We start from the raw sequence: 22,376 nt of genomic DNA, 5'->3' as shown, positions 1-22,376 counted from the left end.
GGGGGCGGGCGGAGAGTTAATACGGGAGGAACCGGAGAGACGGAGGAACCATGGCCGGGCCGCTGGGGCAGGGCTGGGGGCTGGGGGTCGCACTGCGGAGCCGGGCTGCATTGAGGCCGCTCGGGTTGTTGGCCCCACCGTGTCGGGGGGTGACGGCACCACCGGGCCGGGGGGAGACCGGGTCAGGGGAGGAGGTGCTGGAGGAGAACCCGTACTACGGGAAATACCGGCATAAGATCCAGGAGCTGCGCAGGTTTGGGGTGGGAGGGGAGGTTTGGGATGGTCAAACTGGGTTAAGCGCTTGGTTCTGTTAATGGTCTGTTTGCTGATTTCAGGTCCAGTCCGGAGGTGTTTGAATCTCGGATGGAAAAAAGAAATGAAGTGAAAAAGCAGCCCGTGGGGTTTTCCAAGCAGTCAGAGTTTGTCAGATGTATGGAAGAAAAGGCAAGGACGGTTTTCAGTGTAATTAGTAGAATCGCTGCATGGTTAAGGTTGGAAAAGACCACTAAGGTCATTCAGTATAGCCGGGCTGGTGGAGTCAGACCCTGGAGGTGTTAAAGAACGTGTAGATGTCATGCTTAGGAACATAGTTGGGTGGGCAGCTGGGCCAGGTGATCTCAGGTCTTTTCCAACCTTAATGATCCTGCTGTCCCATACATTTATATATTATATAGGGTCAACACTAAGCTGGAAACGCAGCATTTCTGCTGGAAAGGAGTCCCCAATCTTGTTTTCTAATGGCTAAAAATATCATTCCAGCTGTTTTTTTTTTAGCCTGTAGTTTCAGAGCTTAAGGGCTTTTTTAGGTGTTTAATTAGTTCCAGAGTAGTTTGGCTAGATAGAGTGACAACAACTTGCACAGAAGGGTAATGGAGGTGACAAGGGTCTGGAGTACTAATACTATGGGGATCAGCTGAGGGAATTCACATTGCTGTTGTTCTTATTACTTTTAGTCAGTAGTTTATTGTAATAAAACCCACTGCAGCAATCTGTTGGTTTATTGCAGTTGAGCTCTTAGTGAGATGATGTGCATGGCAGGCAGGGCACTACAGCTGTAAGAAAGTTAAGGAATAATGCTTTGTTCTAGGCAGGAGGCCTGAGCACAAAGACGTCAAAGGGAGGATTCACGCGAGATAAGGTAAGGGAAATGAACCCAAGTGCTGGAGGATGTGCTGGCAAGTGAAGGGTAGGTGTTAATTTGGCACCCGTGCTTCAGCCAAGAGATTTGAAGTACAACTGACCTTCCTTATGCTGCACTTCATTAGCAGATATTAATTTACTGTTGGGTTTCATTTACGATTGGGATTGTGTTCAAGCCTTAAAACTCCTGGCACTCTGTTTTTATTATCTCTCTGATGTCCTGTGTATTCCTTCTAGCCAAGGAACCTCAAAGCTCCCAGTAAAAAATCACAAGGCTTAAGTTACCTCTGAAGTTTAACTATATTTCCAAAGTTCAGCCAGAAGAGGGACAAGAGTGTGGTTTTATTCTCTTTAACTTCCTTGTACTGTGGCAAACTTCCTTTGCAAAGCTGCAGCAGAGCAGTGTGAGATGGGTGAAGGGGAAAGGCTCATATTCCCAGTGCTTTGGAGATCTGCAGAACTGGAGTGAAGCATATTGTCTGTCCTGACAGAATCTCTTGTGTTGTGCTTCAGTGTCTGAATCCAATTTTCAGCCTAAATTTAGTAGTTTCTATGGCAATTCAGAGAACTAAGATTGTAAATCGAGTTAAGTTGCTCCTGCTTGATTTTGTTCCCTGTAATTGCGTCCGTTCATTCTGAAATCTCACTTGAATCAGCACTGTCACTATGCCAGATGCTGTGTGCTTTCTCTTGCAGACACTTGATTCAATTCTTAACGTTGAGATGGTGAAAGAGAAATCAGCTGAGGAGATAAAGCAGGTAATGGATTTAAATGGCATGGAGTTTGCTCTGCATCTGTGCTTAATAATAATATCTGTGTGAGAATGCAAGTATTACTTAGTCTGAAGTCTTATTAGACTAAAAAAATAGTTATAAAAACTATGCTCATGTGCATCAATAGTAAATGACGTTTTTCCCTGCATACGTAGGTACAGCCACCTACCGTGTGTTTGGTCACTCAGAAAGTACCACTGCTGCAACTCATAGCAGCTGTTTAATGTGGAGCTGTTTAGTTGGGATCAACAAGCCTCCATGAGATAATGATTAAGATTAGAGATGATTAGGGTTAGAAGGAGGTGGGTGCGTTTGTGTTAAGAGCAATGTGAATCCAGTCATTCTCCCTGCTGCCTTTTTGGTTTGCGCTTCGTTTCCTTTTATCTGGTTTCATTTCTGTTCCACGTTTCTGATGTTGTCAGTCAGACTTGGCTTAAAAATGACCCCTCAGAGTGCTGACAAAGCTTCATTGGCAAACACAATTCTTTTTAAAGCATTCGACTGCCAGATGCTTGCTTTTTAATGGTAGATGATTTCCTTTGTTTCTTACAGATTTGGACTCAGTACTTTTCTGCAAGGGATACGGTTTATGCTGTTATTCCTGTAAGTGGTCCCTTGGTGAAAGAAAAGGTTTCAAGAAAAGCTTTGTTGCCAGGAGGAGTTTTTGCTTTCATTGAATGAAGGCCTTTGTTTCTTTAAACATTCATCTTATTATGTTCCCCTCCTGTCTGTTGTTGTCAAAGCTCGTACTTCTTTCTGCACACCTGGACTGAGTTTCCAAGCTTCTTTATTTACAGTAACCAACATCCTTTGCAGGGCTGTAGTATCTTTTATGGTAACATTTGTATGTTTGCATATTTTCTTAAGGCTTCTTTTTGCTTTCTTCCCCTCAGCACAGCCTCATTCTTTTAACAGGGCAGTGTTAAAGTGCTTGTCTAATAAACTTGTACTTAATTATGACAGTTCCATGCTGTTAAAATTACAGGCAGCGCTGTTGTTTGTTGAGAATGTGTGGTGCTTCCTGTGATAAGATCATATTTCTTATTCCTGATAACTTCACCAGCTGTTAATTGCTCTTATTCTTCATTAACCTGAAAGCTTGTGTTTGTTGGTTTCAGTTTGGGGATGGACTGAAGACGGTGTGGGCCTTCATGACTGGGGCTGGCACTGTTCCTTGTTGCGCTGCTTTAGAGAAGCTCTGGGAGCTTTTTAATGCCATAATGCAAACCATATTGTAGGCACAATGGGAATTAGTTTGTGGTGTTACTGAAGGGGGGGGAAAACAAAGGCTGTGTCTTCTGCCAGAAGTTTTTTAGTTGGCTGTAAGAAAGGCGTCACGTAATTCTGCAGTGCTCAAGAGCACAGATGGAGGGATTTTGTGTTGATGGGTAGCATATGTTTTCTTTCCTGAACACCTTAAAGTAGGTATTAATACAAGATACTGGTAGGAAAAGAGCAATGTAAGCCCAAAGCATGGCCCCCTGCCTCCAATGAGTAGAGCTGTGGCTGCAAGGGGTTTCCTGCTGCTTCATGGAGGCAGTATTGTTCAAGTAGTGTACCAGTGACATGTAGGTAATGAAGCACTTGCATGATTTTCTGTGCATTCATTGTTAACTGTTTCCACAAGCAAGACTTGCTATAGGTTGGGGACTTGTGCTCTGTGAAGGTTAATGAAACAATACTGAGTAGTGACTGTGTCCACAGCTGCATTATGAAAATATCATTTTTCTCTTTCCCAAAAGGCAGAGAAGTTTGATTTAATATGGAAGAGAGCCCAGAAGTGTCCATCGGTACGTCTGGCAGAGATCCACTGTGTGGTGATGTATAGTTGTAATGCATTTCTCCTGTCTAAGGCCTCGTTCATAAACTTTTGACCTTCTTTTGTTCGTATGCTTCGTATTGGCTCAGTAAGTAAAATGGAGGCTTGCAAGTATTTGTCACAGTGTTCAGATAAAAGCTATTCAGGTGCACTGAACAGTTGATCCAGTGTCAGGTGTCTGGATTGAAGAGGTGTAGTGTTCATAAATGTAAGCACAGAATCTCCCAAGGAATGATTTCATAGAATCATGGAATTGTGTGAGATGGAAGGAACATTTAAAGGCCTTTTACTCCAACTTCCCTACAGTGAACAAAAGCACCTTCAGCTCCATCAGGTGCTTAGAGCACCCGATGCTCTCATCCAGCCTGACCCCTAAATCTAGGGGTGGGGGCTTGGAAGAGCTGCTAGCCATAGCTATGTGTCACCATGGCATTAGACTACACCTACATAGAGAACATGAGTTCTCTCATCTCACGGTTGATGTGAATTGTTCTTCTTTCATCTTACATTCGCTTGCTGGCAGTAAATAAAAGTAGAAATATCTTTAAGGGAGAACTGCAGTAAAGAATGGTGTTCTGTGTAAGTTCCATTCTAAAGCATTGTAACTCAAGGGTTGTGACAAGGGAAGGAAGTGGGGAGTTGGGTGTAGTTGAATCCTTTGTTACATACACAGAGTATAAACATTCAGTGGGTTTTACCATATGTGTATGACAGCACAACAATGCATAAAATACTGAGGATTCTTGAGATTAGAATTCACTGCTTCTCACGGGGGCTGGTAAGTATCTTGTAAGCCTCAATTAGGGAATTCCTATTGCTTTGAAGAAACTGAACTGCAAAGGATAGGAGCAGCTAACAAGATGATGTTTCTTTAGTTTTGTACCATGTAGTGCTGGATTAGTATTGTTTTCTGCTGAAAGTGCTGTGTTTTTACAGTCATTTGTGTGCGGTGAAGCGTGGCCTTTGTGCAGATTGCACTTGCTAAGGTAGAAATTAAATCCTTCACTGCTTTATAGAAACAAAGGGGTAGCTAGGCTTGTAGATCTGAATGAGAAACTTTATCAAATTGATGGCTTGGTCCTGTGTGTTCTGTTTGCCAAGATCAAATATGTCTGGATTCCTGAGTTACATGGAGCTTAGGAAGTTAGAGTTCTGAGTGTGTTTCTGTGCAGTCCATTGGCAGTTAGTCAAGTATCCTGCTTGTTTCCTGCTCCTACACTGTCCTTCCTCTTGGTGTGGGAAAATGAGCAAGTTCCTACACTATGGAGCCAGACTGTAAGCCTCAAAGAGAAAGTGCTTCTTGTTCTGGAACAGGTAATAAGGTAACTGTACAGAACTGGAAACTCATCTTGTTTGTGACCATTTCTACTACTGTTAATTTTTTAGAAGCAAGTTGACAGGTCATTGTGAATGTTCCCTATGGTCTTTTCCTTAGTCTCATTTAATACTGATAACAGTATGTCTCAGTGTTGGTGATTTACAACTGAAATGATAGAGTAGAAAGCCTTCCCCCTTTTTTAATCTGCTGTAGTTCTCTCTGAAGAGTTGATGTTGGAGGCCAGTTTGACATTGGGCTTTAGTTTGTTCTATGAAGTGGCCTCTTATTTATTTTTTTTTATCACTTCTCTGCAGTTTCTATATGCTTTGCCAAGAAAAGAAGGCTATGAGTTCTTTGTGGGGCAGTGGTCAGGAACAGAGCTGCACTTTACTTCTCTAATAAACATTCAGGTGAGTGGTGACCATGACAAGTCTAAAGATGGCTTTGGGTCTAGAAATATACATCATTTCTACTGAATAAACTGATGAACACATTGTCCAGCTTAACTTGAAAACAGTTATCAGTGAAAAACTGCTCTTAATTGTGGGCATTCAGTAAATTTATGGTAATAAGGGTCTCTTTCTTCAAAGAGAGAATCAGGTAGAAATTGAGCAGTCTCAGAACAGAAACAAGAGCCAAGCATTTTAGAGTTGTCTGTACAAACTGTTCCGAATACCAGTAGATGCTACGAAATGCAACCAGAAATAATTAGAACTGACCCTTAAGCCCTGAAAAATGACAGTTTCCATAGCAGCTAAGACTCAAATGTTTTATAGTCGAGCCTCTAAATGTGCAGTAAAGCTGAAGTTCTTTATGGGATACCAACAGTTTCTTTCCTCCCTTCAGACCCAAGGGGAAGCTGCTCCTAGCCAGCTGGTTTTGTACCATTATCCTGAGCTGCAGGAGGAGAAAGGAATAGTACTAATGACTGCAGAAATGGACTCCAAGTTCTTGGTAAGAGGAAAAACTTTCATTGATTTCCCTCATGTTAGACTGCATCATTTCTCCTATAGTTGCCTGGAGATGCAGTGTCAGGCTGGACAGGGCTCTGAGCTGTAGGTGTCTCTGTTCACTGCACAGCAGTTGGACCAGGTGGCCTTTAATGGTCCCTTCCAACTCAAACAATTCTATGTTACTATGAACTGAAATCAAGTTCAAATCTCAAGTAGACCCTTTCCCAAATAGTACTAGATTTCCTTAACCTACCTATTTAGTAATCTAGGGTAAGTTAGAAGGAAATCAGCAGACTTTGGCTGTCTGCTGTTCACAGTTCATATGTTGTTTTTACTTACTCTGGTTATTGTAGTTTATTTTTATGAAGCATTAAGAAAATTCAGAAGTATTTCTGGTCTTGTTAATGGAATTAAATTTATGGAAGTGGATCTTTTTCAGTGGGAAACAGCAGAACTCAGCATTGACAAGTTCTTCCTTTTAACTCGCAGGTGGTCCACGAAGCACAGTGCTTGGCAAATCAGGTGCAGCTCTTCTATGCAACGGAGCGTTCTGAGACCTATGAATTAGTGGAGACCTTCAACCACAGATCCAGTGAATTTAAATACATGTCAGTTATAGCAGAGCTTGAGCACAGTGGCCTTGGAAAGGCGCTGAGACCTAATCAGGTTTCTGACAAATCATAGAGCCTGGACCTGCGAAGAAGGAGCCAACAGCAGGAGGAAGGGTTTCTCACCTGGGATGCTTCCCATCTCTTGTATTGTGAATTTGAGTTGGCTGCAAAAGGGATCTGGAAACATGCTGGAACTGTGATCATCAAGTGGGTCTGGTGCTGATGAAGGACGAGGATTTGGGTCATTCAGGCAGTGGTAACTAATTGCTGGACTGAAGCACTTCAGCGTAACTTTGTCAGGATGAGCTGTTCCCTCATCTCTGACTTATGCTGCATGCTGTATTTTTTCCTTGAGATCTGCAATGTCAGAAGGGCAGCTACATAATGAAGTGTGTAGACATCAAGAGAGAGAGCAAACAATGTTTCTTCTCTGTAAAATGCATTTCAAATGCCCTCTGCTATTATAATTGCATGGTCTAGTGCTTTTAATTTGTGAGGAATTTATACAGACTCGTCTATCAAGAGAAAAGAATAGGTCTGGTGGTCTAAAACAGACTCCTCATTGTTCCTCTGTGTGCGAGGTTCCTTGTGCAGATGTGTACCGAGGCCCATGCAAGAACAAAGTGCTTTGGGTTTGTTCTGGGAGTGTTTTGCTTCTTAATTGATGCATTCATTTCATCTTGTTGGGTTTCTTAGAGACGTTTTGCTTGAGGAACAGGATAACGTGCTTTGATTTCTGTGTATTTTTGAGTAGTGAAGAGGAATTACTGCGTGCTTTTTAGAGTGATTTTTCTCGCTTTGGCATCTACTCAGCCAACTCTACAAATGGTATTTAAAGAGATTAAAAAATAGCACCTGTTCCCATTATCGGGCCCTAGAAGAGGTGGAATTGATGAGCCGATTCCAATGAAGAAAACAGCTCTGCTATTGGAAAATGCATTTATGATCCGTGCTGAGCCTAAGAGATGGTGAAAATGAATCACTTAGTGTGGCTGTGTTCTGCACAGCCAGTTTCAACCACTAGAGGGAAGATGTTTCCTCATTCTGAGCTACCCGAACACAGTTTACAAAGCCTGTCTTCTCAGCTTTGTTAAATCAGTGAGTTTGGTACTGAAAAATGCCAAGATGCCCAGGCTTCTATTGTATGGGCTAGTATTGAGAATGCAATGGGCTGTACTGAGTTATACTGAAGGTTCCCCTAACCCTGTATCCTAGGTGAGCTGCATTGGCAAGGGTGCAAGGCCAGAGTAAATCCAGCAATAGCTTTCCTCAGTGTGGGAAAGACATGGATCTCTTGGAATATGTCCAGAGAAGGGCCACAAAAACGATGAGCAGGATGGAACACCCTCCCCTATGAGGGCATGCTGGGGGCTGTGCAGCCTCAAGAAGGGAAGGCTCCAGGGAGGCATGAGAGCAGCCTTGTGCCACACTCGTGGTGCCTTTAGAGGCACAGTGCCCTGCTCCTTGTGGCTGTGTCCTGGCGTGAGGCCCTGCTGCAGTGCCGGCCTCTTCCCATGACTGCCCATGGGGCCTCCTGGAGCCACCAGCGCTCCGGGCCCACTTCCTTCCCTGCTTCCTTCCCCCTGATAAATTCAGCAGTGCACCTGCCTGCGTGATTGGGCCAGGCCGCCCTCTTCCTTCCTCTGCAGCAGACAAAAATGCACCTTCAAAAAGATGGGCTGGTCCTTCTCCTTTGGCTGCTTTTTTGGCTCTGATTCTGATTCACTCGGACGTAAATCATGGCTGTGGGTTCCCTGTAGGTTCTGTGCTGTCCGTCACCTGGGGACAAGGGTGGACTCTGGTGCCCACTGTGCCCTTGGGGAATGGCTGAGGATGGAAGAGACCTCTAAGATAACTCAGTCCAACCCCAGTCCACCCTGCAGTGCCCACTGACCACATCCTTCAGTGCCACATCCCCATAGTGACACCCCCAACACCTTCCTGGGCAGCCTGTGCCAGTATATCACAACTTTAACTTTCTCTGGTGCAACTTAAGGTTATAACCTCATTTCACCTCCATATGTCACCTTTTCTGCACAGACTCGCGCTGCATTGGATGCCAGTTCCATGCCCCTAGCTAGACTGAATCGCAACCACTGGTGAACCCTATACATCCTCACTGTGTCCCCAACTGCTACGCAGCCCCGAGCTGCCTGTAGCCACATCCTGCTGGTGACTGGGGATGTTTACAGGTGGTTTGCTTTTTAAAGGCTAGAGCTGAACCTGTGGTTGAGAACCCCATGCTTCAGGGAAGGGGAGCTGCAGCCCCACACCAATGTTGTGCTTCATAGCCCAACCAAAGCCAGTTTTCTCTGTGGACTGAAATAAGTGTTGGGGGGGAGGGAGGTTCATTTTTCTTTTTTGCTTTTTGTTTTCATTTCTCCTTTCTTTTTTTTTCTTTCCTTTGGAAGGCATCCACTCCATCCTGCCACTCAACCCTTCAGTGTGCCAAGCAGGGAAGGATGATGTGCATGCCCGTGGGTGTGCACATATCAGCCTGTGCCCTGTTGCAGGAGGGCAGCAGCCTGCTGGCGTGTCCCTGGGACAGCTGCAGCTCCGGCAGGGTCAGGATATGACATTACTAGCAAAAGAAAAACCCTCAGCCCTCACTTTCTGCAACCAAAACCTCAGTCAGTGTGCGGCTGCTCTTCATGCTGCAGGGCGTCCTGCCGGATTCTGGGCTTTTATTTTGAATGGGTTTTTTTGTGTTGGTTTTTTTTCTTCCACTCAGCAAGAGCAGAAAGTGCGGCGGGGTTGTGTGCTGGCAGCCAGGCGTGCTGAGGATGAGGTGAGTTCTGGGGCTGGAAAAGGGAGTAGTGTCGGCATCCCAGCTGGTGCTGCGTCCCCTGCAACCCTAAGGATGCTCCTGGGGTGCTTTTAGTGCAGGTTGGGCAAAGAAAAACTCAAGAGAAGCAAAAATGGGTGCTTGCAGGAGTTCTTCCCCCTTTTGTGAGTGTCCCGGCTTGGCTGCTAGCATGTAAATGCCGAGGGATCCTGGTTTGCAGCTGTGGGTTAGTGCAGATAGCTGGAAGTGAGCAGGGAGCTCAGTGTTTTGGCTGGCCACCTATCCTGGGGCTGGCAGCAGTCCTGGAGGTGGCTTTGCCATTGTCTAGTGGAGGGCAGGAAGTTTTGGGCAGGGATATCTGTAGGGATGCACTTCCAGCAGCTGTCTCGTGTCCTTCCAATTGTCTTCCTGGAGTTCTGGCACTTGGGATCGCGGCTCTGATGATGGAGCGATCACCCTCAGGACTTACTATGGCTACAATCAAGTTGGCAGCAGCAAAACTCCAGCACCAAGAATAAGGTACCCCAAACAGCATCACCCCTAAAGTGTGCTGGGTGCCCCACCACTGGAGAGATGAGACTTTGGCTGTGGTTTGGGACATGGGGGAGATTGGATGAGAGGGCTGTGTGTCCTCTTCTTGGAAACTGTGCTGGGTTTGCTTTGTATGAGGGTGGGGATTTCTGAGTGTTGGCAGAGATGGGAGAAGCAACAGCATGAGGAACTGATCCTCCTTTGGGAGCTGGTCCCTCCAGAAACGGATGCTGGGGGCTTTCCCAGTGGATGCTTATAGCTCTTCACAAGTATATCTGAAACACACAGATTAACTCTGTGTTGGGGCTGGTGGGACTCTGCAGTCCTGCTGTCTGGCGTGCTGGCCCTCCATCCCTCTCCTGGCATCTCATCTTGGCTTGTTTCCTGGAATGTTCTATCGTTTGGGTTATATTTGGGATCGGCTGCCAAGAACCCCCGTTTCTCATGGCCAGCCCAGCTGGGGTTTGGCTCCAGCAGGAAGCGTGAGGAGAGCAAGAGGGGCCAGAGCCCTAAAGCCATGCCCCAGCATCTTCCTCCTGCATTTAAACCCCTTGAAACCAACCTCTCTACCTCTAAAGCCAGACTGGGTTGTTGCGTGCTGTCAGCCCCAGGCTGGAGCTCAGGGTTGTGTTGCCTGCATTGTGAGGGATGCTCAGGGGAGGCAGGGTTGGGCTGGGGGGCATTTCTGCAAGGCCACCACTGAGAATCCTCACTTGCACAGCTGCTCCAGGACAAGTTGAAAACTGAGTTTTAAGGACATAGTTTAGTGGGCATGGTGGCGACAGGATGATGATTGAATTAGATGATCTTAGAGGGCTTTTCTAACCTTAATGGTGCCATGAAAAAAGCCAGCAGAGCCCCTGGTCAGCAGGCAGCTGGATGCCGTCTGTCTGTCTCAGGGCTCTGGCTCACTGCCCCGACACCAGGCTTGCCATGCAGGGACGTGGCAAGAGGGACTGCCTGCAGAGCAGAGAAGGCAATTCCCCATAGCACCAAGGGGGAGTCCAGCCTCTGGGGGAACACCCGGGGAAATGCACAGGGGGGATGTTGCAGGGTGGGCAGGTTTGAAGCACAGCTTTGCTATGTGGTGCTGGGCCAACCCCTGCTTGTGCTCCCCAGCATGGCTCTCAGCATGCAGTTCCAGGGCAGATGTTTGTGCAAGTGTGTAAGTGTCTCGGGCTGGATCCAAGGCTGGCTTGGGCACCAGACCCACTGCCAGCTGGAGGTGCTGTGTCAGAGCCTTTCTTCTTACCCTGGTCATTATCATTAGCAGCACTCACAAAGCATTTCCTCTCCCCTGAAGCCAATTCTTGGCTTTTGCAGCCCTTAAGATCAGGGGGGGCCCATCAGCAGGGAGAAATTACTTTTGAAACTGGGGAAATTGAGGCAGAGAGTGTGGCACTGTCTCTGCTATAGCTCAGAGCTCAGCACTGCCCCAGTCACTCCTCCCCACTGCTTTCCAGATTGAAGCCAGTTTGGGGTCACAAAGGCAGGTCTGCCCTGGTGTCTTTGCTCAGACTGGTGGGACAGATGGTGGTGGGCAGAGGAAGCTCCCCTCCCTACTTTGCTTTTTCCCCCCCTGCCTTTTGTTTTCCCAGTTTCTAAAGACATGGTTTGGTGCTATTCTTAACTTAAAACAAAGCCTTTGTTTTAGCAGTGTTGTGTGGCTTTCAAATGGTTAAAAAAAATAACAACAACCCCTAAAACTAAAGAAATAGAATCCTCCTCAAATTTGGAACTGGCAGCTGCCTTTGACCGTGAACTCACTTCCCTCCCATCCAGTTCATTTCCTTTCTCCCCCAGACCTGCCAGCCCTCTAGGAAATCAGGATTTCGCCTGTCCCTGCCTGCTTTAAAGCCCCACGCTTTAACCCTGTGCTGACTTGGCTCCCTGAGCCCTTAGTGCATGGCTGTGGGTGCCAGCACCGCCCCACCACCATGGGAATGGCAGCACAGCAAAGCGGGCTGCAGCCATGCCAGGGGGGGAGCTTTGATTTTGCACATGGGAACGGAAGGTGGGAGCTGCGGGCACTCACCCAGGCCCCTCGGCGGTGGGATGCGTGCTGGCATGCGGCAAGAGCTGCTGCCTCAGCTTGTCCCAGTGCTCCTATTGCAGGGCTGTACCCCGTATTGAAGCCCCAGTCCTGGCCTCCTGCAGCTCCAATGGTGGATTTTCCTGCTCATCAGACCCTGTGCAGTGGCAGCTTTGAAGAGAGGTTAGGAAAGGATCCGCTTCCTGGCACGGTGCCTCCGCCTGCTCCTTTTGGTTGTAAATCCCAGGATGTGTTCTTGGCTTTGTGTTAAATTGAATTGCTGGAGAACGCTTTTTTTTTTCCCCTCCCTGATCCCAGTAAGGATTCACGAGGCCTTTAAATGGCTCAGTAATTCAGTAGCGAAGTTGGCAAGGATCCCAAGAGCAAAACCACTCTCATCATCCAGCTGTGCCTTTCTGCAGTGAGCTCAGGGACGGCTCTGCTCTGCATTTGGGGCAGCACTTGGTACTGCTCCCTTATTCCTGGGAGCAGCTAACAGATGTACAATAGGAAAACATCTGGCAGGTGTTTAGCAGGGTTCTTATTCTGTGTTTCTTTGTTTTTTAATTGATGTTTCATTGATGTTCCAAAGCATCGGTCCAACCCAATGCAGGAATAACTTGATGTTTCTCCCAAGCTCTGTGATGGTGGCAACACATCACTGTACATGTGGGGAAGGCTCTGACTTGGCCCCACTGGCCTTTGGTGGCACCCGACAGGGCTCTCCCCTGCTGCTATGTGGAAAGCCCCACATGACAGCTCCTGAGTCCTGGAGAGACTCTGGGGGGAGCCCAGGGCTCTTCCAGCAAAGTGACTCTGCTGGATAAAATAGGATTTGCTTTTGGCTTGGGACTGAGTTCACAAAGTAGTGTTTGTACAGCAAGCTTTTGGCTAAGAGATGCCTTTTTAATGACAAATGCACATCCGAGCTTCACTTGGACACCATTCCCTCCCACTCGTGACTTCGGGTAAGTCACTTCCCCTTTCTGTGAACCATCTTTTTTCTTCAACTCCTCCTCCCTGGGGGAGGCTGCTTTGGGGTCTTTTACCTTCCCAGACTTCAGCAGGGCACTGAACTCACTGTGGCCTTGCTCTCCCATTATTAATGCTGCAGAGGGACACAGGGCACGTGCACATTTCAGCCTGTCCAAGCACACGGGATTTCCACTGGAGCTTCAGGAAGGAAAAAAGGGAAATGCTGCAGACCTCATCCGCACCGGGCAGCCTCAGGAAGACATGAACTCAGTGCTGCTGAGCACTGACTTCCAGGTCACATCCCCTGTTCCCGGGGTGCTGTGGGATTGGAGCGCCGTGGGGAGAGCTGGCAGCATCAACTCCCATGCATTGTGTTGCATCCTGGCCATGGTGTGCTTGGATGCTGTTTCCCTTCTTTGGCTGTGGGTTTTGTTCCTCTGAACAAACACACGGGCAGAACAACAACAAGAATCTCCCCTTTTCCCATTGATCTGGGTGCCGGAGCTGTGTGAACCAGCAGCCAGCTGCATTCACTGTGTTGTCCCATTGGTACTGGGGCTATTTTTATGGGGAAGAGGCACAGTCCTTTTGCCAGGAAGGAAAGGGCCGCAGGTAGGTGAGTGCTGTTGATACCATACTTCATTATCGTAGTTCTGGACAAAAGCCCTGGAGATAAGAAGCTGGCTCCCAGCATCCCACTTCTATCTCATCTCAGACCAGGTGCACAGATGACCAAAATTTGTCTTTTCCTTTCAGATACCTCCAACCCTGAAGATCCTCAGCACTGACCCTGGTGCCCTCACCCTGGCTGGCCCAATCCATGATGGCATTGTGTCTGAAGCAAGTCTTCAACAAAGACAAAACCTTCCGTCCTCGGAAGAAGTTTGAGCCTGGCACTCAACGCTTCGAGCTGTACAAGAAGGCTCAGGCCTCCCTTAAATCAGGGCTGGACCTGAAGGCTGTGGTACAGCTGCCTCCTGGTGAGAGCATCAATGACTGGATAGCTGTGCACGTGGTGGACTTCTTCAACCGCATCAACCTCATCTACGGCACCATGTCAGAGTACTGCACGGAGAAGAGCTGCCCTATCATGTCGGGTGGGCTCAAGTATGAGTACAGGTGGCAGGATGATAGCAAGTACAAGAAGCCAACCAAGCTGTCAGCCCCGCAGTACATGAATCTGCTGATGGACTGGATTGAGATGCTCATTAACAACGAGGACATCTTCCCCACCAGAATAGGTGAGTGTGCTGTGATTCTACAGGAGACTGTTGTTGTAGGTTTCCAAGCTGTTGGTGCACCTCTGGGTTGGTATCGCTGAGCTTTTCAATCCTAAGAGCTCTGCTGATGACCTGCTTTGGCTGGGAGCTGTAGTGACTGACACTGCCCCTTCTGAGCCGCTTTCTTGTAGTTTTGGGGTGATGTTCAAGGGTTGGAGCTGGTGTGTTGGCCAGTGGGTTCTTGTGGAAGGCAGCTATCACCTCTTTCCTTCACTTAAAGGGGGCTGTTCTGGTTGCACAAACACATTTCCTTTTCCAAGGCCATTACCAGGTTCTCTTCTTCAAGCATCTTTGTGCATCCCCAAGTGACTTCAGCCTCCTTGCTGGTGTGCAGCTGCCATAAATCTTCTCCAGCTCTTCCAGATGACCCCGTATCAATTAGCATGTTCTAGTGCTCATTTCCGCTCTCCCAACCAACATAGCTGGGCTGGAAAAAAGCCCCACTACATGCAGAGTAAACATTGTTCCTGTGGAGGGATAGGAATAAGTGATTCTGCAGGCATATTTTTTACCAGCTGGTAAAACTATGTCCATAGACCTTTTCATGAGCAGATTACCACCTGTACAATAACACTATCTGAAGTGTCTGCTGTGCCTTTGCTTGCTGGCAGGAGAAGTCACTTTCAGTTTCATTCAGTGTCTCAGTGAATGCCCAGCAGACAGTGTTAGGTCCATTGGTAATACATGGGGAGGAAGCTCTGGTGGATGGAGTTTGCAGGGCCATGAGTCCCATGCCAGCACTGACGTGTATGCAAAAGCTCTCCATTGTTAAATGAGCACAGACGTGGGGCTTGGATGAAAACCAGCATTGGAAACGCCCTGTACTCTTTGCCAAGCCTGTCTGTAGCTGGAAGGAACGTCACTCGTAGGAGGCTCTGGGATGGTTCTTGGAATGATCCAGAGACCGGACTGGATGTTAGAAATAATCTTAGCAGCAATAACTCATCGAGCAGCTTGTTGAATTACTGCTTTTTGGAGAGGGTAAAATACAATTGTAAAAAAGCAAAATAGTTTCACAGCGCTGTTTTCATCACAGAAAAATGCAATTGGCTTGTGTGTGAGGGCTGGGGGTGAGGGAGATGGTGAGGAGGATCCAAGGCCCACTCGTATTCCCTTCCCGTAAATGCAGACGCTTTTCATTTCCTTTTCCACGCAGTCCCATGTGACTTCCTTATGTTTTGAAGTGATCAGCACAGAGTGTGGAAAACAGACTTCTCTAAGCATTAAATCAGGTCTTGGGTTTCAAGGAAAACATCCAAGATAAACTTGAAGGTGCTAATTCATTTTGGGGCAGTGAGTCACGCTACGCACCAGTGCCTTGATGAAATAGAACCTGATGTATTTACAGCTCTTGCCCTGGCTTCCAGCACTTGTGATGCTCTGTGCTTTGCATCGCTGCTCTGCTTGGCTCCTGTTGGTACCATTTCTGCTGTGCATACAGGAGGCCCATCAGCCTCTTCCCTAGATGGGCTTTAGACTGAGGTCTGCGTGTGCATAGGGTGAGGGAGAGATTTACTTTGGAAAACCCAGATGATGGAAAAGAGAAGAGAGTGAGATGTTGGAGAAGGGACTCAGAACATGCAGTCCAGAAAAAGTCTGTAGCAGTAGTGATGCTGTAGTTAAGAGGTGACCTGTTGGAGTCCACTGGTGACTCCCATGGACTCCATTGGTGACCAGTCACCAACACAGCTGGGCCACATTTGCAGAGGACAGCCACACACTGACACCTTGTGATGGACACAGGGAAGAGCAGCACAGCTACACATCCCAAGAGATGTGTGATACTGCTGGGTTCATTTGAAGCCACAGCAGTGGATAGCCCAGAAAGGTACTGTTAGGTCTTGGCAGCCCAATGATATCTTTCCTGATATCAAATTATCATTAGGAGTAAGATGACTCGGTAGCTCCTGTAGTTGCTATGCTTCTCCATATAATATCAGTGCTTCTCACTGCCTGCTTTGAAGGGAGGAGGTATCAGGCAGAGGACACTGACAAACTGGAGAGAACACGTGCACTGCTGCCTGCCTGCTGGCACCTTGCTGAGCTCCTGGCAGCAGCTGCTCATCCTTGGTCTCAGGACAGGCTGTTCAGAACAGTGTGTATTTCTCAGCTGTGGTCTGGGAATGTGCTCTCATCGCAAATTACTCGCCATGATGGGTTTTTCTTTATTAAAAGAAATATTTTTATGGCTAGTTCCTCAAATCTGGTCTACAGGAGCCACCCTAATAGCATGTTTCAGGCCCCTGCTGGGTGATTAGGGCTTTTAGTTGCTCAGCGAATTCTCACTCGGTGCAAAATGCTCACATGAAGCCTTTGATAAAGCATGGTGTTTTTGCTGGCTGCAGGGAAGCCCAGCAGATTGATTGCTCGCTGTCCTTATCAGCCAGGCAGAAGGAGCAAGCCCCACAGAGAAGGGGTCAGGGCAGAAGCAGATCCCTTCATCAGTGACATGGAGAGGTGCTTGCATTTGGCACAAAGCCCTAAGAGGAGCTATTAGAATCCTAATGGGTGATGTCAAAGATTCCACTGGGTTTTGTACTGCTGCAGGATGCAGGACAGTGGCCATGAATCTCAGCCCACTCTCCATGTAGGAGTGTGTGCTGCTGAGTCCAAGCCATCTACCCATGGCACAAGCAGCCCAGCCTTGTGCAAGGTGAGACCAGGCTGAGTGTGACATCGCTCCAGACCAAAGATAACCTTCTGTTACAAGTACTTTAACAGTAAGCTCAGTGAGGAAGACTCAAATGACCATTTGTATTTTTTTAGCTAAGAGGTGTGTGAGCTGGCTGCATTAGTGCTGCATTAGTAAGAAGCCAAGGGAGGAGACAGGTAGCACCGTGGGAAGGGAGGATTTTATTTTGCTCCATGCAAATTTGCTTTGAATTGCTCAGGGGAGAGAAAGAACCTTCAGGAAAGGTTCCACTTGGTTCGTGTTCAACCTTCCAAAAAGTATATTTCAGGGGTTTCAAAGCCGGGTTTTCTGTAGGCATTTCCCTTAACTACCTGACACTGGCTGTGACACCTCTGAGATTTTGACTGTTAGAACAATGTATTTAGATAAGGATGTAAATGGAGAGTAATAAATTGTGTCCTTGCATAAGACAAAGCTAAAAGTAGTCATTGGTGCACGGTGGGTCCTGTTCCTGAACACCTTAGTGGGATATTTCAGTAGGGAGCTTTGTACAGGTGCAATGGCATTACAACCTTAAGACTGCCATTTTAATCTAAGTCAAATGGCTTTAACTTGCTTCTGCTTTGCAGGTGTTCCCTTCCCCAAGCAGTTCCAGCAAGTTTGCACTAAGATCCTCACCCGCCTCTTCCGTGTCTTTGTCCACGTCTACATCCATCACTTTGACCGCATCATCCACATGGGGGCCGAGGCTCATGTCAATACCTGCTACAAGCACTTTTATTACTTCATCAGGGAGTTCAGCCTTGTTGACCACCGAGAGCTGGAGCCTTTGGTAAGGATGCCCTATAGATGGTGAAGAGGACAAGGTCAGAGCAGTGTGGGTTGAATTCAGCTCCAGTAAATACAGGCAGGGTCAGATTCAACCCTGCGCAAGACATACAGCTTCAGATAGCAGCTAATATGAGTCTAGCAGGAGTTGCACTGCTGCCTCCTTTGGGAAGCAATTAAAACAATTAGCCAAGCAGAAAGTGAGAGACCTTGGACACAGCACAGAGGGGGGAGGTAAGGGGAAGAGATGTGCAGTTCTGACACATAAACTAGAACATATGCAGTTTTGTAAGAAAAGCAAATGTGTCACAGGCTGTGTTGAGTGTGGTCTGGCTTATACAAACCTGTTGTGGTGTGGAGGATAATAGGGAACCCAGTAATTAGCACGCTGTGCAAAGGGATGGGCTGCAGCACAGGAGAGTTCAAAGACAAATTGCTGAGAGAAATCACAACTTGAGCTGCATGTTTATTAGTACCAGGGATGCCCCTGAGTGCTAAATGCTTTAACTCTTTTTCTGCTTTCCTTTTTCTCAGTCAATTTGTTGCCTCCTCTGCTCTGGTTGCAATCTGGCAGGCTGGGAAGATGATCCAACCAGGGGACACCTAAATGACAATAGCAGACTCATTAATTAATTACTTCATATAGTGTGATTTTGACCTTTGTTATCACAATGGTCCTCAGCCACAGGAAATGACAGTTCAGCATCGCTGTGTCCTCCATTCTTCTTCATAACCATTCTTCTTTAACATTGGTATATGGCCCATAATGGTGTCACCTCCTTTGACTGATGCTTGCTTATGTAAATAATTAGCAGCTAATAGCCAAAGCAAAGGCTGACACTGCTAAATAGGCTTTCAGTGCCAGTGACACACATGCAATGTGAGATGATTTATGGTTCTGGATGATTCTAAGATGAACAGATTTTCCTGTGTGATGCAACTAAGATCAAACTACAAGGAAACAAGGCACACTTCTCACTGGTTATGTATGTCTTGTTTCCTGGTGTGCCCGTTTCTTGGTATCCACTACTTGGAATCCACACCCTCCAGCAGCCTCTAGTGCCTATGAGACCTCCTTCCATTCAGCAATGACTTGCTGTATGTGTGCAGGAGAGTGACCTGCAACCAGAGAGGGCTGAGTCCTGAGTGCAGTGCTGGGCTGGGGAGCAAGGACATGGTCCTGAAGATTAGGAAGTGGGGTAACAGCGTGGTGAGAATGATGCAGAGACGCTGCATCTTGGCACTGCCAGCAGTCCCAAAATCTGAGTGGCAAAGAAAAGCAGCCTGTTAGCCTACACAGAGCTTACTCTTGTCATTTTGTCCCTCCCTGAGTTCAGCACTGATAGCTCAGGACTAGGTTTTGTAGACGAAGCATCTGGGAAATGACAGTGAGAGGAGGGAATTCTGGCTATGGACGCTAGAGCCTGAGTAGCTGCTGGAGGAGCTGCTCAAACTGAAGAGGCATGCTTATGTATTAGGGATATCACAAAGCAGGAGGAGACCCCTGGAGAAGGACTTCAAGCTAACAGTACTGAAAGCCAGAGATGTGAGTTGCCAGGAGGTTTTTTGTGGCCCTTTGAAATTAGTGCTCATTTGCATTATAGTACAGTCATGGAATCCCTTGCCAGAACCACAGGCCCCTTCAGTGAGCTGCTGTCACCACCTGGAGGGCAAAAAGGGCCACCATGGGAAACAAGAATGCTCTCAGTTTCCATACAGCCACTTCCTTGGATTGTTTTTGGGTACCTACCAAACTGCTTTGCACATCACTTCGCCAAAACCTGTGTTTTGCACTAACTGCTTCTTTCTTTTTCCCCCTCCCCTTCAATGCAGAAAGAAATGACAGAACGAATTTGCCACTGAAGCCATATCAGCAGGCATACTCAGCAAGATCGTTCAGCATTCAGAGAATGAACCCTGCGGTGGGAGATGTCTTCCCAAGGACTTGCTCTGGGCATTTCAACTGTACTATGAAAACTGCAGAAGAGCCTTTCTTCTTTTTTTTTTTGTCTCCGGATGCATCAGTCTCCAAATGTTTTGTTAGCGAGACCTGCCCTGTAAGCAGGTGTGACCTTGGCTACTGAGTCATGCCTGTTGCTTTTCTCACACGCATTGAACTGTGATAACATCTGAGATCAGCTCTGCAAAGCTGGTGACATTTGATCCCAACTGACTCCATGAGGTTAGTTGCCAGTGTCCCATTTTTAACCACCACAAGCTATGAATGTTTCTCCTCCTGTCCTCATTCATACTTTACCAAAGTGACTTCCACCCCCCCACCCAAGGAATTTTTCATGCTTGGCAGAAGGGACTTGAGGATGTTTTAAGATGCATCCAATACCACTTGGACTAATAGCAAAATGGCTCCATGACAAATGGAGGTGAAATGGGCCACTTTTCAGAGGGCCCAGCAAGTCTACTTGAGTATTTTCCATACTCAGAAACACTGATACAAAATAAGGGAAAGAAACTTGCCAGAAAACTAGAAAACAAATGATGTTTTCTCACGTCGTCCTGGCTCTAGAAAGCAGATGCTGGCTATAGCAATCATTACCTTTCCATTATTCGACTGTAGCGCACACACTGTTCTTCTGACAGGAGTTTGACTTTTTTCTTTAATTATTACTAATGTGGGGGAATTCAATTGTCTGAGCCACGTTGTTATGTTTGTGCTTCTTGGCCTTGTTCTGGGAAGGTTTTATAGAGCAGACACAGGTGATGTGTATAAAAAGGGGGTTGCCCATTTTGGGGAGGGGGGACGTGGGTAGGAAATGTAAATATTTAAGACAACACTAAAGTTCACAAGTGGATTTTTAGTGCTCAAAGCACTTATTTTATTGTGAAAATCTATTTTTTAATCTTATGTACCAGATGTATATTTTTACATGGAAATAAAGTGGGACAAAATGGCCACAAACCATCTGATACAGCACTCCAATACTTTCTGTGTAATGCAGTCATTAAAAGTCCAAACGTTTTTGTTCTGTTACTAATTAAAGAAGCAGGAATGCGCCTGGTGTCCTTTGTTCTTCCCTCATCCATAGCAAGATGTCATGAAAATGCACCCAGGGTAACCTGAGTGGACTTCTCTGACAGCTGTAACACTGATGGAGCTCAGTGTTGTGTTGAGACCTCAGGAACAGGCAGCTCTGCGTAAAGTTGTGCACGATGAAGAAAACTCTGCTAGTGCCTGCTGAAAACTTGACTCAGTTTAAGTCTCTGGGGCTTAAGGCTGTGTTAGGGCAGGGGGGCTGGCAAGTCCAGAGTGGATGGTGACAAAACCATGATGTGAGCTGGTCTGAGATATTCTTCCTCTCTTGGTTTTTTGAGATGTAGAAGAAAACATAGGAAGAGAAATAAAGTGATTAAAGAAGCTGTTGTTTTCAAGGGTTAAAATTCTGATCATGAAACCGCCAGGGTTAGAAAAGCATAAGATGTGTTAATGGCATGAGTTCTATTCCTGGATTGCTTTCTTTGAGGTGGGAAATGCTGATTCTAGCAGAGAGTTTCACAATGAGATGCAAGATTGTCTCTTGAATGTGTGCAGCTATTTTCCTTCTGGAGGCTGGCAGCTTTGCTAGCACAGACTGGTCAGCTGGATTTCCTCATGAAGGTCAGGAAAGGACAAATGACTCACAAGTGTGGAGAAAACCTTGAAGACAGAGCGTGGCATTCAGCTGCCTGCTGTAAAGAGAGCCTGAGTCAGAGCTGAAATGCCAGCAGTGCGGGGAGCTAAGTGCATGTCTCTGTGGAAGTAAAGCAGCAACAGCAAGCAAGGTTGCTTACATGAGAGAATCTCTTACTATAGAGAGCACTGTCTGGAGGACAGAAGATCTGTGATTCTTTAACATATAAGATTATTCAGCCTGTGTTAGAAAAGAAGCTCTGCTGCAATATGGGCAACACTCCAGATGCTATTTTATTACAAACTTTAATGAAGACGTATCACTTGGGAGTAGTCGTACTGTAACAGAGCCATCTTTTTTTCATTTAATATTTTATATCCACTGGGCCAGTTCCCAATTGCTTCAGGCTATGCCCTAATGACAGCATGAGGAGTAAGAGCTTTGCTATCCATTCATGTGGCTGGTTTGGTAAGCATATGTAACAGCTGGCAGTATTGGGGCAGCTCACAGTAGGTAACCTGAGTTGGAGGCGAGGACCAGCCCTGCCCTCATGATCTTCCTCCCTTGGATCTTAGTCATCTTGCAGTTTTCCAGTAATGCCAGGATTCTCTCCACTTACATGCACTGGAGGGAATAAGAGTTGGGAGGTAACAGGCTAAACTAGCAAGTTGGATGTACTAGTTTAGGTGGCTACCTATAGGTGGCGATAATGTTATAAAAGGCTTCTCTTACTGACACTATGGTCCTGCTGATTTAGTGACTGTGTTCATTTCTTAGGACTTACCTTCTTTCAGTCCTCAATTTTTGCCCTTCTGGACTCCCTTCAGGTGTAAAAACCCACTGTACAGTGTATGTCCTGCTTAGACGTAGGCTGTGTATTGATGGAGTGCTTTGACCAACAAGGGAGCACAATTTTGGTTGGATGAGGGCCCTGTGAGGTGATCTGAATTACTCTGGAACATAAGGCAAATAGAAGGAAAAGTACAGTATGAACTTCTGGGCATCATGTGTGCTCCTGAGGCATAAAAAGCAGTAACAATCACTAATGAATGGTTTGTACAGCGGATACAAG

The 22,376-nt window shown here is 46.7% G+C and overlaps 2 protein-coding genes across 7 annotated transcripts; both read left to right on the top strand.

Annotated features, from left to right (window-relative positions):
* The first annotated feature begins 14 nt into the window (after window positions 1–14).
* On the top strand, window positions 15–7,479 carry ATPAF1 (ATP synthase mitochondrial F1 complex assembly factor 1). 3 transcript variants are annotated; one of them, XM_015870502.2, is made up of 9 exons: window positions 15–253; window positions 336–444; window positions 1,088–1,138; window positions 1,837–1,899; window positions 2,467–2,517; window positions 3,657–3,704; window positions 5,366–5,461; window positions 5,898–6,005; window positions 6,494–7,479. In XM_015870502.2, exons 1-9 carry the CDS (start codon window positions 51–53, stop codon window positions 6,686–6,688), a joined length of 924 nt encoding a protein of 307 aa, XP_015725988.1. In that variant the 5' UTR covers window positions 15–50; the 3' UTR covers window positions 6,689–7,479. The 3 variants fall into 3 exon arrangements, with proteins under 3 accessions (XP_015725988.1, XP_015725989.1, XP_032302043.1); XM_015870503.1 differs by having other exon boundaries at window positions 137–253; window positions 1,092–1,138; XM_032446152.1 differs by lacking the exon at window positions 15–253 and having other exon boundaries at window positions 321–444; window positions 1,092–1,138.
* A 1,546-nt stretch (window positions 7,480–9,025) lies between these two features.
* On the top strand, window positions 9,026–20,688 carry MOB3C (MOB kinase activator 3C). 4 transcript variants are annotated; one of them, XM_015870506.2, is made up of 4 exons: window positions 9,026–9,403; window positions 13,695–14,179; window positions 17,480–17,682; window positions 19,512–20,688. In XM_015870506.2, the coding sequence occupies exons 2-4, from the start codon at window positions 13,759–13,761 to the stop codon at window positions 19,539–19,541; spliced, it is 654 nt and encodes a 217-aa protein (XP_015725992.1). In that variant the 5' UTR covers window positions 9,026–9,403; window positions 13,695–13,758; the 3' UTR covers window positions 19,542–20,688. The 4 variants fall into 4 exon arrangements, with proteins under 4 accessions (XP_015725992.1, XP_015725991.1, XP_015725994.1 ...); XM_015870505.2 differs by lacking the exon at window positions 9,026–9,403 and adding an exon at window positions 9,410–9,919; XM_015870508.2 differs by lacking the exon at window positions 9,026–9,403 and adding an exon at window positions 9,937–13,550.
* The last annotated feature ends 1,688 nt before the right edge of the window (window positions 20,689–22,376 follow it).

The sequence above is a fragment of the Coturnix japonica genome, chromosome 8 (genome assembly GCF_001577835.2).
Source record: "Coturnix japonica isolate 7356 chromosome 8, Coturnix japonica 2.1, whole genome shotgun sequence".
Classification (NCBI taxonomy): domain Eukaryota; kingdom Metazoa; phylum Chordata; class Aves; order Galliformes; family Phasianidae; genus Coturnix; species Coturnix japonica.
This window is presented reverse-complemented; position numbering and strand designations above follow the sequence as displayed.